Below are 18,342 nucleotides of genomic sequence, written 5' to 3' on the forward strand. Positions count from 1 at the left end.
CTATATCAACAAGCACGACTGTCAGAACATAGTAATCATTTTCCATTTCCCGATACACCGGAAATTGAAATCAATCATGGAAAAAACAACCCAGAAGACCAAAACGAACGGCCCTGATTTCCTCTCCGACGATCAAGATTACCAGTCAGGATTCGGCAACACGTTTGAGTCAGAAGCCATTGATGGAGCTTTGCCACGTGGACAGAACAGCCCTCTGTTATGTCCGCTTGGTCTTTACGCTGAACAGCTTTCTGGTTCTTCTTTCACATCCCCTCGTAAACTCAATCAACGCAGGTTTCTTATTTTCTTGCTTAATTTACTCAAATTAGTACTCATAATTAATAAAATATTACATATTAAATCGCAACATATGATGTTCGTAGCAATTTAATCTTAACATTTAAAACGTTATATATCAAATTTGAGGCAATTTTAATCATACGTGGCATGCATCTGCGGCGTATGATCAAAATTGTCGGAAAAGTTGTTTGGGCTATAAAATGCAAAAATGCAAAATGTTACTGCCTCCGTTCTAATAGAGTTGTCCACTTTGAGAAATTTTTTTGTCCCAAAATCCACTTTCAAAAAGTAACTAACTTTACACTTAATTTTCCTATATTACCCCTATTTAAAGTCCACTAATAAAAATAAATTGCAAGTGGACTCTACATTAAGTAGGGGTATGACAAGAAAAGTAAGGAAAATTTTACAAAAACTATAAATAATGATTGCTTTTCTTAAACTGTGTGATAAAGGTAAAGTCAACCTCTAATGGGACTGAGGGAGTACAATTATATTTGATGTTTTAACCTGTAGCACGAACGCGGGGACATAGGACACTTGAATACGGATACGGAAAAACGGTGTTATTTTAAGATTTTTTTTATGTAAAAAATGATGTTTCGTGTCCGAAACGGGACAATCGCTACAAACATCAAAAGTTGGGATTTAATATGCCAATAACCTGAATAATAAGAATATGTGTGTTTGTGTTGGGTGCTGTGTTATTGCAGTTGGTTCTATAGAATCAAACCATCGGTTACGCATGAACCGTTCAAGCCGCGGGTTCCGTGTCATGAGAAGCTAGTGAGTGAGTTTGATCAGAGATCATCATCAACAACAACAACACCAACTCAGCTTAGATGGAAGCCTATTGATGTTCCTGAATCTCCTACTGATTTTGTTGATGGGTTGTTCACCATTTGTGGTGCTGGTAGTTCTTTTCTTCGACATGGATTTGCTATTCACATGTAATTTTTTGTATTTTTCATTGCCTTTTTTGTTATATAATTTGTGGGTTCTTTGTGATTTTCTTTGGATTGGTTTGTGCAGGTACACTGCTAATAAGTCCATGGATAATTGTGCATTTTGTAATGCTGATGGTGACTTCTTGATTGTTCCTCAACAAGGGAGTGAGTCACTCTTTTTCACTCCAACTATCGAATGAATATGATTACTTGTGTTTAATTTCTGTACCAAGTGCGCTCTTTTGTTTATTCTATTAGCTGATAAAACAGAGTAGCCTTTATTCGAAGGGAAGTCGTATACAATATACTGGAGAAGTAGATGATAGTTGTAGGAGAATTAGGAACAATGATGGCACTAATAGTTTACGTTCAAATTAATAGATTAATCTTTGTTTTGGATTGTCAACTGATTTCTTCTGTTTTAGAAGTTGGTTAATTAGAGATGTATCTAAAATATCCTCAGTTATTTTTTTTCTTTTTGGTCGCAAATATCCTTAGTTGAGTTAGTAGCATTGGCTAAATGAAATTTGTCATGGTTTTGATAATAACATTAATTAATGAACTTTCAATATTTAAATATTTAAATTAATTTATATATATTTCACGAGTCATTTTGAAATGTTGAACATGAGTCAACTTCTTAATAATGGTATTATACGTAGTTTATATAATTTTAACTATAAAACCACATTTCTTAATCTATGTATAGAACCAAATCAGTCTAGCGATTTGGGACGTGGGGGTGAATAGGTTTGATGGAAGGAATGGTAGCCTGAGATATATTAAGCTTAAGTGCTTCCTAAATGGCTAGGCGAGCTAGTATTGGTAGTTTGTGTCCAGGGCTCACCCTTGAAATATTACAATTTTGCAGATTTAGATAAAGTGTAGAGAGGTGACTGAAGTAGATTGCAAAGATTCGGTTATGTAGTTGGACTTGGCAATATTTGAGAACTCTCTTTAGTTTCCTCAAACACATTTCGTATGGCATGATTTATTTCTTGTGTGCAATTGCTATTATTTCTTGAGTGTGAGATTAGTTGGAATAAGAATTAAAAAAAAAATAGTGAGCTGAGCTATTAAATATAAGAAATTCTTAAAACAACCGGGACCTTTCCTAGTGGATTTTAAATAATGTCTAATAAAATGTTGAGCTCTTAAGCGAGCTTTACTTGGGTGCCGATAAGCTTTATAAAATGTCCAAGGAACTGTAATTTGTATTTCACTAATAAACTACATTTCTAACTCTCTCAAAATCTGATAATATCGTCTTATATCACTCCTTCCTGGTTTTCACTTCTCCAATGTTGTATGCATCTGAAACACATTCATGGCTGACATCCTTGCCAATTGCATTGTTTAGTGCTCATTAGTAATATTGTTTCCTGATTGTACAGGATTATGGGTGACTACTGAGTGTGGAAAGCTGCAAGTCTGTCCTGGTGAAATTGTTGTTTTACCTCAAGGGTTCCGGTTTGCTATAGATTTGCCTGATGGCCCATCACGTGGTTATGTTGCTGAAATTTTTGGTACCCATTTTCAGCTTCCTGATCTTGGACCAATAGGTACTAGTTTTTACAATTCAGATGTGGCTTATAGGTTCAGTATATGTTTATTCCTAGCACAGCAAGGATATGATTTTGGTTGCATCTAGGTGCAAATGGTCTTGCTGCTCCTAGGGATTTCCTTGTTCCCCGCGCCTGGTATGAGGAGGGTTCTCGTCCAGGATACACTATCATACAAAAATTTGGTGGAGAATTGTTTACCGCAAAACAGGATTTTTCTCCCTTCAATGTAGTTGCCTGGCATGGTAATTATGTTCCATACAAGGTCTGTTTAACTCCTATAATCCAATGTCTAGTTCTTAACATAGCTCTCGCAGAGAGACATTGTTTTCCCGTTAGGTGTTGAAAGGACAATTTTCGTTTTATTTGCAGTATAATCTCAAAAAGTTTTGCCCCTACAACACTGTTTTGATTGATCATAGCGACCCATCAATAAATACGGGTAATTGATCGGTTACTCATTTACTTTCTTCATCTCCTTGTTTGTATAAAACATCTTTCATTGTTAAATTAGTTTTTAGCAATTAAATCGCAGTTCTGACAGCACCAACTGATAAACCTGGAGTGGCATTGCTTGATTTTGTCATTTTTCCTCCTCGATGGTTGGTTGCGGAACATACTTTCCGACCCCCATACTACCATCGTAACTGTATGAGTGAATTTATGGGCCTTATTTACGGAGGATATGAGGTAAAGCATCAGTACATATTCTATGTTAATAAACGTCTTTCAGTACATAGCAGCAGATTGGGCTCCTATTATTTTGTTATGTAACACATAATTGGTAAGAGTTTCGGATTCTATAGCTGTAATCATGTTGTTGTTCGGCTCTTTAAGATTTCTCCAATGTCAAGTTTAAAATATGCTCGACTTGTGACCTATGTTGCATGAAAGTTTATGGAATCCTACAGTCTGGTGTTTCGTTCTCGTTTTCATTTTCGAAAACGCTCCTGAAATTCTGAAACTTAATATAATCTATCTTTATAAAATATTATTGTTTTGTTGTTTCCCATTTTGATGTTCACTCTTTCAGCATTTCCGTTTTTGTGCTACATAGCTTATGACTTCCCCGTAAAAGAGAAAGATAATGAACTGTTATTCTTCTCTATGCTTCCTCATTACCAGGCAAAAGCTGATGGTTTTCTCCCAGGCGGTGCTAGTCTTCATAGTTGCATGACTCCACATGGTCCCGATACTAAGACATACGAGGTATGAGCAGTCGATTTTAGGATGCTTTTTCGTTCACTATATTTGAAAGTAATGATATAATTGGAACTAATGAGGTCTCCTATTTCCCAGATAATATTATTGGGGTCTATAATTTAATTAAATTCACCGCGTTTGAACCTATTCACTTAAACTTTAGGAAGCTGTTATTGCTTCAGTATCGGCACACTATAAATTTTAGTTTTCAGTTTAGTTCGGCTTGCGAAATAAAAAGAATTATAATCAGAATTTTGGTGGTTCAAACTAAATGCACACCTCTACACACTAGAACAATTCAAATTTTAATTATCAAATTATTCCGTGGAAAGATGACCACGGAACAATTAATGTCTAAAACACTTGCAGGCTACGATTGCATGCGGTAATGATGCAGGACCGAGTAAAATGACGGATACGATGGCTTTCATGTTTGAGTCATGTTTAATCCCGAGGGTCTGCCAGTGGGCTGTTGAGTCCCCATCTGTTGACCATGATTATTATCAGTGTTGGATTGGACTAAAATCACATTTTTCTCATGGAGGAGATGCTAAGAGCAATGTCGTATAGAGTGGAGATCAGGTGAGTCTTCAACTTGATTTCTCGTCTCGAGGTCTAATCCGTCGGGCATGTATATAGATTAGGTTAATAAGAAGTGAAGTAAAATGCGTACATATAGAAAGAAACTATCAAGCACAGAAAAAGAGCAACTTCTAGCTTTAGGCAGTGGTGTTTTAGAGTATTTTGGTTGAACAAGCTATGAACATTTAATAATCATGTACATATTATAATCTTTCAATTATTTAAACTAAAACACAAGAAACTACAATGTAGATGATTTTATAAGATTCAGACTCTCTCTGCTTCATTTTATTTGTCATTTTTTATTCTGTTTGATGTCCCGGAACATTATTAATACTGATTTTTCTATTTTAGTTTAAATCACCAAAGCATCTTTCAGACCCTGAAATCTTCTATTTTAGTTTAAATCACCAAAGCATCTTGATAGGGCTGTTCCACCCCTCTTCCATCCTCTAGTTACCTCTACACACGGCTCTTCTACGGACATCGGTGGTGATAACTTTTTATTTTTCCTGGTTCCCCCATTACACTCTGCACGTAAAACTCTCCCAGATATAGGGTATATAATTCCGGCCTGGCTATATGACACGAAAGTTATTTTCTTGCTCATTTGGGAAATGCCATTTTGCTTCCTCCGCTCTTGAGGTTTTTTGAATCGTTTCCATTCCTCCGTTTCTTTCCATTGCCTCATTACAATCAAAGAACACGAAAAAAAAAGGAAAATTAGGAGTTTTCACAAACGGCGTCAAGTGATAAATTACCAAGCTTCGGAATTGACACGGTCCAACCTAGAAATTTGAGAATAAATAATGATGATAAAAAAAGAATGTCGAAAGAGAATTTTCAGGCGTTCACTCGGATGATCAAATATATATTTGGTGAAAGAGAAAGGACAAATGTAAAATGAGAATAAAAAAAATTACCTTAGGATTTGGATCTTAGTGGTTTATATAATCAGTGTTTCTACTGTTGGATCTTTCTTCCGTGGAGAGTCACTCTCTGATTAAAAGCTGAGTTGTCCCACTATTGCGGTTAGCTCTAGGTATGGGTAATGTGGGAAGAGTGGATATGCAGGATCCCAAATGAATTGGCTTATTCGAAAAAAGCCTTGTTCTTTATAAGATCTATCTCGTATCTGGTACTGCATGATTCCACTCTGCAAGAATTCCAAATCATTCTCTTAAAGCTCATCATTTTCATTATAAATGATCTGCTTGCCCCTAGATGCCTTGGTCCAATAGGGAACAATTCATGGGCCTTCCGGTACAACCAAGGGATAATTAGAAGAATACTTCAATAGGGAAAATATTAGAATTTGTTAACTTCAAAATCTCAAAGGTTTCAAACAGTTTACAAGCATTTAAAAAAAAACAGAGTTTACAAAAGTTTCAAACAGTTTACAAGCGTTTCAAACAGTTTCATAAAACACAATTTGCAACATTTATCTAAATACAGTTTCAAACAGTTTAATAATGTTTCAAACAATTTACAAAGGTTTCAAACAATTGAAAAAAAAAAACAATTTCAAACAGCTTATAAAAATTTCAAAATAGTTTATAAAAATTTCAAATAGTTTAAAGGTTTCAACCAGTTTCAAACGGATTTTAAAAATAGTTTCTAACATTTCATAAAAAAATTAAATTACTTATAAAAATAGTTTATAAAGTTTTCAACAGTTTCTAAAGGTTTCAAACAAACAATTTCAAACGGTTTACAATAGTTTCAAACGTATGAACAAAAATCATCAATAAAAATTAAAATTTAATACATAAAAAAATAGAAAGAGAAAGAAGAAGATCCAGAATAAGAGGATATGATGGTGGCGATGGTGAAATATTCTGTTGCTTCAAATTTTTTGAGACGAATACGATTGATTTTTTTCATCATTTATTTCTTATTTGTTTCAGATCTTTATTTATTTGTGTTATAGATCAAATATATTAGATCAATTATAGAAAATTAATATAGAGTTAAGAAATTCTTTGGAAGAAAATGAAGAAGAAAAAAGTTACATCGAAAAGAAGAAGAAAAAGACGAAAAAGAAAGAAAAAGAAGAAGGAGGAGGAAAAAAAAGAGAGAAAAAGAGAAGAGAAAAAAAGAAGAGAAAATGAGGAGAGCAAATAAGGAGTGCATGTGTTTAAAAGAAGGAGAGTAAAAATATAAATAAGTTAGATTTAATTAAGATTACAACTAAAAACAATAGAAAAATAAAATAAAAAAATAAATTTTTAAAAGTGAGATATCGAGTGCAAATAAGTTTAAAAAAAGAGTTTTTTTGTGCAAATTCCTTTGTAATCAAATAGAAAGTCATAAGAGCGCCATATTCTAGGAGCCCAAACTATGTGATTGAACAAATCTTCTTCTATCTGTTGCGGGTTGATGACTTCTTATATCATGGGATCCTTTTCTTCGAAGTACTATTTGTACATATAAGAATCTCATTTGTTGTAGAATTTCTTCTTCATATAGATAAATATAAGATCTATGAGGCAATTATTTAGAAATATATTTTGTGCAACAGCCCGTCCTATCTGATAGAAAAGGATCTCATGATCCCAAAATGAAAATTCTCATATTTGTATTTACTTTGATGAGAAATATAAAACGAAAATAACGAAAAAGAATAAGAAAGACTCCACTAGAAATGAAATTAGGCTATTTGTCCCACTTTTATGTAAAGGAAAAAAGATGAATTGATGTATTCTTATTCGATTATTGAATTTTTATCTGTCGGAATTGACGAGGGCTCGAACCCGCAGCTTCCGCCTTGATCATTTTGTCTACATGGCATGTATAACTTACCTTCCAAGTAATGTATGTGTATTTTGCGACAATCTCAGATGTGAGGAATGTGATGAATGTGATGTTTCTTCTTTTATTATTTGGGATACCGCTTTATCTTCTCTCGATTCTTTGTGATGGTTACCTCTATGTCTTTCTAGGTTTCTTGAGCCGATATTATCCTTGTGTGTTTCGGAGGTCGGGATTCTCTATGGTCCCTGGGCCTTTAACCCCCGTTTGGCCTTTGAGAATGAACTTCGTAAATTGTCGGGTTTAGTTGAATTTATGATTTTCGAGGTTCTTTGCCCCTAATACGTTATCACATATGATATTAATCAACTCTAAAAGGTATAATTGTTTCTTGAATACTTCATAAAGAAAAGGCAAAACCCATCCCGAGATTTACTTTATTATTTTTGTTCAGGAAGCTTGTATTCCAAAAAAATTGTCTTTCCAATCCCTATATTTGCTTTTAATTTTCGCGCTCTTTTTTCTTACGGGAGAAAAAGTTGTGAAAGAGAATATGAAGGCTTGGAGATGAATTTAGCCTAAAAATCCTAGTTACAAAATAATTTGCAAATGGATGCAATTGCATGTGCATAGTAGTGACCACTTTAAATTGTTTTTTCTTCTTTATTTAGAAGAATGTGTTAGCGCGTCCTCTTTCATAATGTTTAGGGAAATAATTGACAGTATCTGAAGTTTTCCAAAAAATATTCTATTAAAGTTTCAATTTTATAAAAGCATATCAAGTGAATGTTTTTATATATTTTTTGATTACCGGGCTATTATTTAAGCTAAAAATAATTTTAAAATTTTCAACATAATTTGTCATTTTAATTCCACATGTACAAATGTATCATTGGTCGTCACACACATAATGGTTATTTCTTTTATTGATATGCAGCATGTAAATAAAAACTGGATTATTTTTGTTGTTACGCACACCGATGACTAAAAATTCCGTAATCTATGATATCTTTATAGCTTCACAGTTACAAGTCATTTTCTGATTATTTTAGGTTTCATTTTCTATTTTTATTGACATTACTATAGTGAGATTTCAAAAAAAAAAAGGTTTCATTTTTTAAGCTTTTCATTACTCGCAGAAGTTGCCGTTAGCACCCTTTTTATTACTCGTTGAACTAATCCCTCATAGTTTTCGCACATTAAGCTCAGAATTACGTTTATTTGCTAATACGATGGCCGGTAAAGATTTTAAGTGGGTTCGATTGGACTATGCTATGTATGAATGATTTTTTATATTTCAACTGAAATGAAAATTTAAAAGAATTCGGACGGCATTAATATAAATATTTTCCTAATTTCTATTTTCGCAAAGAAAACACAAAACAAACATTAGGCCCCTCTAATTTCTTCTTCACGTGCAATAATGCCTTTTGTATTTCGTAACGAATTCGTTTACTCTCTTCTGTACGGTTCTTAAGAATTTTTGGGATCCTAAACTTAATTAAAAAATCCATTTATAATAATTATGTTGTTTAATTTATAGCTCACTTTATATTGCATGCACATGCAAGTGTTTTCTTTCTTTAAGTTGTCTGAATATAAAGAAAAAAAACTCTTCAATTATTTTCCTTTTTTATTGGAATGTAGAATCGTTTAAGCCAGATCTTAAATCTGTAAAATTAAGTTGGATTCAAACTCAGTACAAGAATTGGAAATCAGTCTTCTAGCACACTCGATGGGATTGTCTGAGCTGGCTTTGAAGGAGTAATTATTTTAAAAAAATATATAGTCTGCTTTTAAGAAGCGGGAAATGCTTCCGCGGGTCGAGAAAATAATAAAGCAATTATTTTATAGAAACTACCATTTGAATTCTATTTTTAAAAATGTTATTTTAAAAAAAATTATGTTTTCAATAGATAATAAAAAAAAATATTCTATATGTGATGAATTTTTTTAAAGATATAAAACTAATAAATTTAGTGACAGATTCGTGATGAATTTTTTTTATCAAAAGTTGAGTGATGAATTTTTTTGCACAAGTCTAATGATGAGAAAATCTGTCATAAAATAAAATTTATTGCAAGTGAGAAAAATGATTGTTCGTTAATGGCACGTACATTTAATTGTTAATTCATCACATAATTTGCAACGATTAAAATCTATAGTAAGTAATAATTTGACAAATTGGTGATAAATTTAGTTGTTATAAATCACTCATTTCGATTCATAATATTTTTCGTAATTGAGAATCTTTTGAATTCACAATACTTTTAACATTAAAATATTAAGAGAGAATGTTTGTTATTTTTTCACATTTACTCCATATAAATTTATTAAAATCATACAGTACAAAAAAATCAAAAAATATCACCAAATTTTACAACTTAATTTAATAAAATTATGTATAAATTAAAATATTAATTATTAATTTTTTTATAATTTAGATGCGGTAAATATTGTGAATGGAAAGATAGTGAATATTTTTTATAGGGGAAATTTCTTCTTTTAATTGTCTAAGTGACATTAACTACAAAACTTTTCACAATTGTATTAAAAATATTTCATTAGTCATGGAGTATTACTGAATACCCTCATAATTAATAGCAAATAACTATTGCTAATCATTTGTGGGCAGAACATGGCATTAGGTCAGCATAGGCTGTTAAAATGTTGGGGTTTTGTTTCAACTGAGTATATTATTAGTATATTAATTTTTTTTAATAAAAGTAGAATATGCTTAGTTCAAGTTGTGTTTCTTTACACTCTTTAATTACATATGAGGGTGTCAAAATATTACTATAATTTATGTTGGAACATTTTTTCACATAACAAGGGTACTTAATCATTATGTCTACTTTATTCTATATGGAAGAATTTATATACAAATGCCAACATGCATTACAAAACTTATAAAAATATATACATTTTTCAAATACATATTTTCTTTCATGAATGATGATTTATTTAAAAAAGCGACAAAAAGTAATAAAACTCCACAAAAAAAATGACCACTTAAATTTACAAACCGTAAAAAAAAAAAAGTATAAGCAATTAAATAATAAAATATAATCCGAATTTCTAAAAAAAGAAATCGAGACTTAAATATGAAAAAGACGGATTGAAATTGTTGAACCAATTTTCGGATTTTCTATAAAAACAAGCAATTAAATTGTTGAAATACGATTAAAATCCAAACAACGTGGGCAAGTGTAGATTCTTGTGTTTGGAACCTAAGAGCAAGGGCAATAGTTAAAATCTTAAAGGGTAAATTGTCTGAAATTGACCCTGAGAAATGAGAATGAATTGGAACTGCTTGAGATTTGCTTTAAAATAATTGCCAATATGATTAATATATAATTAAGAGAGTGGTTGTAAAAACCAGTGTTTTAAAAACCGAACCGGTCCGAACCGGTGAGGCCACCGGTTTCTAGTTCAACCGGTTTAACCGGTTCAATGAACGGTTTAATAAATTTAAAAAATTTTGAAAAAAATTCTGTTTGACCGGTTTTTTACCGGTCCAATCCGGTTCAACATCCAATTTTTTTACCGGTTTATACCGATACAATCTGGTTCAACCCGGTTCAATCCGGTCCAACCAAAAGATCCGATTTTTTGCCTTTTCAGACCGGACCACTGGCCGGTTCGCGGTTCAACCGGTCCGACACGGCCGGTCCGGTCCGGTTTTTAAAACACTGGTAAAAACAAGCGCGAACACCTAATTTACTCAATTCTTTACATTTCCATTCATATCAAAAACATTTACAAATTTGAATACAATTTCCTCTTTAGTATTTTGGCAGAATATTTGAGTATTTATTTTAAGATTAACTAAGCCTACAAATCACTTTTTTAAAGTTAAATTCACACGTTTAAAATTAGAATTTATTCTCTAGCACGTCCTCTATTAAACATTGATTGTCCGGTTTCTTATTAAAAAGACCAACAATTTTGACACGCCCAGTGGGACACGGATAATGTTGTTGTGAAAATTTGTTTTAATTTTGTCTTATTCTTAATTTGTTTTTTGTGTTATTTCAAAACAACATAAATACCACATAGGAAGTGTAGAGTTTCAATAATGAGTTTATAAGGGTTTATGCAATATAGTCTCATAAGTATGTTGAGGGGGAAGCAATGGACACTGTTCATTTCTCAAAATTATACAACAAATGTCACGATATGCAAATACGATAACCAAATGGTTGTCTCCAAACGTAACATATGTGCTTATAAAGGTAGGACATGAACAATTTATTCACAACATCTAGACATGGCAATATTAGACACGACACGATTAAATGATACGACGCGACACGAAGTTAAACGGGTTTGGGTTTGATGTAAATGGGTTTGGGCATAATCGGGTCAACCCGTTTATGACACGGCTAATTTCGTGTTTAAATGGGTTATACACGCCCAACCCGTTTATACACGTTTAAACACAGTTAATTAGTTTTAATTAAATATTATTTATTTTTTTAATTTAAATGTTATTAAATTTTTAATTTTAATTAAATTATTTATATTATATACAATTAAAATAGTATTTATCTTAAAATTTAGTAACAATTCTTTTAATATTATATTAAATAAATTAAAAAAGTAGTTAAATAATTAAACGGGTTTAAACGTGTCAGTTTAAACGGGTTGATACATTGACACGTTTAGATAAACGTGTTTATATGTGTCGTGTCGTGTAACCCGTGTAATATCCGTGTCGTGTTTGGGTTTTGTATATCAAACCCGATTAATAATCGTGTCGTGTTCGTGTTTAGGCTAATCGTGTTCGTGTCTAAACGGATTTGGCCCGTTTATGACCCGCATACACGAATTGCCAAGTCTAACAACATCAATAAAAACGTTGATGATGAAAATTATGATGATATGCCTTTTATCAACTAAATTCAGAAAGAGGTGACTAATATTCCACCACCCGGGTTAGGAGAACCCTCCGTACTAGTTGGTCATACTCCTAAGATTTTTCAATCTCTATTTCAGCCTTAATGCTCGGGGTCACCTTCCATAGGATGAAAAAGTAATTTTATGATCTAATAAGTAGTTTTTCCAAGAAAAACATGTTTAAAATATAAAAAAATGAAGGATATGTACGCAAGCTATTCATGGAACCCCTAAAATGAAATAAGTTTGGTTTTCTAAAACCGTTTTGAATTTTTTTATTAAAAAGTGTGCTTTGATAACAAATGATAGAAATATTTTGAAGTTGAAGTGTCAATACTCCAGCAAATATTCCATGATCTGACGTTAAAATAAGGAAAAATAACATGTGCATTTTCATGGAAAATTTCTTTCAAAAAGCACCTCATGACAAGAAAATGAATGAGGTTCAACATAAGATACCTTTAAAGCTATTTAGGACTCAAAAGAAGAGACTTATGAAACAAAAAATTGTTAAGAAAAAAAGCAACAAATGTTGAAACCTTTAAATATCCAAAAATTAAAAAAATTGAAAAAAACCTTTTCTATTTTTGTTCTCAATCCATTTAAAGTTATGATACCAATTAAAATTCATAATCAATTTAAGATTTTTCCAACTGAAGAGGTCCAGCAAATAAAATATATCAATTAAACAAAGAGGTTCATCTAACACTACTAGAAAACATGCAACATGGACATTAGCAACGGAAAATTCCGTCGCAAAATTTTTCAATTCTGTCGTAATGTGTTTTGCGACCAAAGAACTTTCAACGGACTCTGTCGCCAAAACACAGTTAGCGACGGAATATCGAGCTTTAGCGACGAAAAAATCCGTCGCTAAAATCCTATTTTCTAGCATTGTGATATTATGACGTTGGTTGAAGTACTTCCAACAAATAAATTTTAAAAAAACTATTTTAAACATATTTTTATTAAGATAATACTTCATTTTCCATGTTTACATTAATTATATGCGTGCCAATTATCAAAGAAGGAAAATACGAAACAATATTTTCCCATTTATCGGTTAAAATTTGGTTCATAAACCCTATCCGCCTTGTCACGTGCCGTATAATTCTTCGCACGTGATGGAGATTATGACCCGAATTTCTCCAAAACACTCTCGAGTCTCATGTTCCGGAATCCTCCGGAACATTCTAGAAACTTTATATTCCGGAATATTCTAGAACCCTTTAGAATATTCTAGAATTCTCTGGAATACTCTAAAATCCTCCAGAACCGTCTAGAATCCTCTAGAATCCTCTAGAATATTCTAGAAGCTTCTTTGCGAGACTATTCCAGAATTATCTAAAATTCTCTAGACTAATCTGGAATACTCTAGAACTCTCTAGAAGGTACTAGATGTACATAGTAGCTTCTTACATAGTGTAGAATAGTGTAGATAGTTCTAGATGATAGAATATGAACCATTGGATCAAATAGATCCTAGCCATTCATTGAGGAGGTGGAGGACTATATATAGCCTCAAACCCTCATTTGTAAAGCATCCTTGAAATCCTTGTGAATCCAAGAGTTGTGTAGTCAAGCTTTCATAAAGTAATACAAGCTTTCATACGTTCTAGCCATCTTACGATCTTTACTTCCGCTTAAGTGTGTGTAAACACTTCGAGAGAGGCTGACTAGTAACTTGTTCGAGAAAAGTTCACTAGTGCTGCACGGATCTTTGGTTAGAAAATCCAGGCCCGTGACAGTTGGTATCAGAGCGTAGCTAACACATTAGTTTTGCTCGAGAGAAGATGGCACATTCGGGAAGTGAGACGATTCACACGGAGGATCCAGCGACACAATCGAAGAGGGGGAGGTCCAAGTCGAGGGATGTTATGGCGGACATGAATTCGAGGCTCGCAAAGGTAGAACTTGCGGTTGCCGATGGGCAAGATAGGTTCGAGGAGGCGGACCAACGCATCGAGGAGCTCGAGAAGGGAAGAGAAGAGTTTGGAGAAGCGATGCAAGGTGCCGTGAACCAGGCCATGTCGAAATGTCTAGGCCAAATCAAGACTTTGGAAGGAAATCTCCAAGCCGAGATTGTTTCGTTGAAAGAGGAGCTCGAGAGGGTCGTCAACGAGTTGAAGGAGACGAAGGATGAGCTCAAGATATGCAAGAAGGCAGTCGCTCAAGGGGAAAGCGTTGCCTTACCGGCGATAGTTTCCACTCCATCAAGGATGGACATTCCAAGGCCCAAGCCGTATAAGGGCACGAGGAATGCGAAGGAGGTGGATAACTTTATATGGAGCTTGGAGCAATACTTCAAGGCTCTCGGTATTGGAGAAGACATCAAGAAGATCGATAGTGCTACACTCTACCTTGAAGATACCGCGATGGTATGGTGGAGACGGAGATACGGCGATATCGAGAGAGGGACTTGTACCATCGACACATGGGACAAGTTTAAGAAGGAGCTAAAGAGGCAATTTTATCCGGAGAATGTCGAAGAGGAGGCGAGAGCGAAGCTAAGGCGTCTCCAACAAAAAGGAAGCATTCGAGACTACGTGAAGGAGTTTTCGGAAGTGCTATTAGAGATCCCCGACTACCCGGATGAGGAAGCATTGTTTGCCTTTAAGGATGGTCTTCAAAATTGGGTAAAGATGGAGCTTCAACGACATGGAGTCCAAGATCTTGCTACCGTAATTTCCGTTGCCGATTCGCTGATCGAGTTCACAAGACCGGAGAAACCCAAGTCTTACAAGGACAAGGGAGGTAACGAGGATGAAGAGGGAGACACCCAAGGTAAGCAAAGCTATCACAAGTTCAATAAGTTCGATAAGGGGAATAGCACGAGGGATGCTAAGGGTGGGGATAGACCAACCCTTAAATGCTTCTTTTGTGATGGGCCGCATAAAGCAAGGGATTGTCCGAAGAAGGCGAAGCTCTCGGCCTTAATTGAACAACATGAAGAAGTTGAGGAACGGCAACGAGAGGAGATCAAGATGGGGTCTTTGCAAATTCTTAATGCCATCAAAGCCAAGGTGGAAGAACCCAAGACCGAGAGAAAAGGTCGATTGTTCGTGGAAGCAAGGGTCGGTGGCCAATTTGTGAAAGCATTGGTAGACACCGGAGCTTCGAACAACTTCCTTCGAGTCGAGGAAGCGAAGGCGTTGGGAATCACTTATAATGGCGAGGGAGGATAGATTAAGGCAGTCAACTCGGAGCCGAAACCAATTTATGGCGTTGCTCGTGACGTGAAGGTGTGCCTAGGTGAGTGGTTGGGCCATGTTGATTTTTCAGTAGTACCTATGGATGATTATCCAATCGTACTTGAAATCGAGTTCATGGATCGTGTAAAAGCCATGCCCGTTCCTTTTGCCAACACCATGTGGATTTTGGATGAAGGCAAGACATGTGTGGTACCACTATCGAGAGAAAGGAGTGCTAAAGCCAAGAAGCTCTCGACCATGAAACTCATCGAAAGAATAGAGGAGGCCGAACCATCATTCTTGGCAACACTCAAGGAAGAGAGAGGACATTCCTTGCCAAAAGAGCAGCAATCTATGGAAGTTTCTCATGTCCTCGAGGAGTTAAAGGACGTGAGGCCACTTGGGTTACCAAAGGAGCTTCCACCCAAGGGAGAGGTGGACAATAGGGTAGAAGTGGTGAAAGATGTGGTGCCTTCCGGACGGGAAGATGTGAAGAGGCAACATAATAAGTTAGACTTTGAGATGCAATGCAAGTCGGGCAAGGCAAATCGAGAGACCGACGTGCTTAATGGAGAAGCGAAGCAAGCTATCATCACAAGTCCGAGATTTCCAACGGAGGACCAAGGCAAGAGGGTACTCAAGCATGATCCAAAGGCCACGAGTTTGAGGAAGTTGGCAAGTCAAGGGACGACGCGTCATTTTCGACAAAGAGGCGGAGCGCTAGCCACCAAAGAAGATCAAGTGTACGTGCCGAAGCGGCAAGGCTTGAAGAATGAAATCATCAAGGAATGTCGTTCTAATTCGACGGAATATGGAGGCTCAAGTCCATGCACACTTAAAATTGCCAAAAGATGGCACCAGAATTTCGAAAAAGAGCACACATATTTAGCAAGGGCCGTAAAGAAGAAGAAAAAATGGACCAATGCTAAAATGAGGCAAGTTAAGAGCACGATCTTACGTTATGAATAACAAGGGACTAATTGAAGCATACAAGGAGGATGCGACGAGGACGTCTGCAAATTGAGTGGGGGAGAATGTCACGTGCCGTATAATTCTTCGCACGTGATGGAGGTTATGACCCGAATTTCTCCAAAACACTCTCGAGTCTCATGTTCCGGAATCCTCCGGAACATTCTAGAAACTTTATATTCCGGAATATTCTAGAACCCTTTAGAATATTCTAGAATTCTCTGGAATACTCTAGAATCCTCCAGAACCGTCTAGAATCCTCTAAAATATTCTACAAGCTTCTTTGCGAGACTATTCCAGAATTATCTAGAATCTCTAGACTAATCTGGAATACTCTAGAACTCTCTAGAAGGTACTAGATGTACATAGTAGCTTCTTACATAGTGTAGAATAGTGTAGATAGTTCTAGATGATAGAATAGGAACCATTGGATCAAATAGATCCTAGCCATTCATTGAGGAGGTGGAAGACTATATATAGCCTCAAACCCTCATTTGTAAAGCATCCTTGAAATCCTTGTGAATCCAACAGTTGTGTAATCAAGCTTTCATAAAGTAATACAAGCTTTCATACGTTCTAGCCATCTTACGGTCTTTACTTCCGCTTAAGTGTGTGTAAACACTTCGAGAGAGGCTGACTAGTAACTTGTTCGAGAAAAGTTCACTAGTGCCGCACGGATCTTTGGTTAGAAAATCCAAGCCCGTGACAGCCTTCTCTTCTCTTTTCTCTCTAACAAACCCTAGCCGCCTAGAGTTTTTTTTATTTTTTCTTCGGCAGCCGTCAATGGCTTAATTTTTCTATTGACGGTAGCTACCCTTTTTGTTTATATTATTTTAATTTTAATAGAATATAATAAATAGCCAATTCTTTTTCATTTTTCTGACGGATTAAAATTTATCATGAAGTACAATTCAGTTATCATGAAGCGACGATAGATTGAAGATCTTTCAGTAACAAAATGGATTCGTCTATGAGTTATACTAGTTTTATTTATTTTTTATTGTTTGTCTTTTTTTATGAATATTTTACTTTGTCCTTTCTTTATCAAAGGTTTGTTGTCCTTTCTCTGTGAAATGTTTGTTGTCTCTTTTTTAGTAGAAGGAGTTGTTGTTTCTTTTTTTAGAAGGAGTTATATCAAGTGTTGATTGAATCAGATGCTGTGAGTTTGCGGTTGTTTGGAGAAGTTTAAACGAAGAGTGATTGAAGACTGCACTTAATTCGCGAAACAGTTAGTAATTTATTTTTAATTTCGTAAGTAAGGTCTATGAATCAGACAGCATGTTTTCTGTTCCATGTCAGATCATCGGGCTTAGTTTTCAAATTATTCCGAGTTTCTTACAAATGTAACTGTTTTATATTCAATTTAATGAGATTCGATGAATTCAAAAAAAATTAAATATATTTTTATTATTATCATGATTAAAATTTAATTAAGTTGAGTTTAGTTGAATGCATAATTTCTATTTGAAGAAATTATGGATGAAGTGAAATGCACTCAACTAATGCATGGTAGAGGAAAATGGGATATTATAATTAAAATTAGAAGAAAATGGAATAAGTATAGGATAGTGGAATAGTGGGAGGATGTAGGATTTAGAGAAGGATGAGCTGTGAAAGAAATTGTAAGAATCATTCCCATGTGAACTGTTTGTTATTGCCCCCAGTCCCACCCCCTCTTTGCTTTGTCCCTGAATCATTCACATGCACAACCCTATGTGTCCCATTTTGCCTTCTACTTCTTTTTCTTGTATTTTTTAAACCTAGATAATTTTATATTAACTTTGAAACAAAAGCAATTACAATGTAAACGGCAGGATAAATCTGTAAATTTGACAAAAAAAAAACATATGATATAATTATAAGCAATCTAATCGCATATCTGCCGTACAAACCTTTAAAAAAGTGAGTTTAATAATTGCGCTGAAGTTGAAAACAAGC

The 18,342-nt window shown here is 34.6% G+C and overlaps 1 protein-coding gene across 1 annotated transcript; it reads left to right on the forward strand.

Annotated features, from left to right (window-relative positions):
- LOC126670284 (homogentisate 1,2-dioxygenase) lies at positions 1 to 4,880 on the forward strand. The gene is made up of 9 exons (XM_050363981.2): positions 1 to 294; positions 1,014 to 1,250; positions 1,333 to 1,412; positions 2,642 to 2,809; positions 2,899 to 3,074; positions 3,182 to 3,251; positions 3,345 to 3,499; positions 3,935 to 4,018; positions 4,382 to 4,880. The coding sequence occupies exons 1-9, from the start codon at positions 77 to 79 to the stop codon at positions 4,580 to 4,582; spliced, it is 1,389 nt and encodes a 462-aa protein (XP_050219938.1). The 5' UTR covers positions 1 to 76; the 3' UTR covers positions 4,583 to 4,880.
- The last annotated feature ends 13,462 nt before the right edge of the window (positions 4,881 to 18,342 follow it).

Source organism: Mercurialis annua, linkage group LG2 (genome assembly GCF_937616625.2).
Source record: "Mercurialis annua linkage group LG2, ddMerAnnu1.2, whole genome shotgun sequence".
In the NCBI taxonomy this organism is placed as follows: Eukaryota; Viridiplantae; Streptophyta; class Magnoliopsida; order Malpighiales; family Euphorbiaceae; genus Mercurialis; species Mercurialis annua.

What these genes read in the sequence shown, in the direction of transcription:
- LOC126670284 (XM_050363981.2), top strand. Translation starts at nt 77, where the DNA reads ATGGAAAAAACAACCCAGAAGACCAAAACGAACGGCCCTGATTTCCTC. An exon ending in CATGGATTTGCTATTCACAT is followed by an intron (nt 1,251 to 1,332) that starts GTAATTTTTTGT and finishes TGGTTTGTGCAG; the next exon opens with GTACACTGCTAATAAGTCCA. An exon ending in TCCTGATCTTGGACCAATAG is followed by an intron (nt 2,810 to 2,898) that starts GTACTAGTTTTT and finishes GGTTGCATCTAG; the next exon opens with GTGCAAATGGTCTTGCTGCT.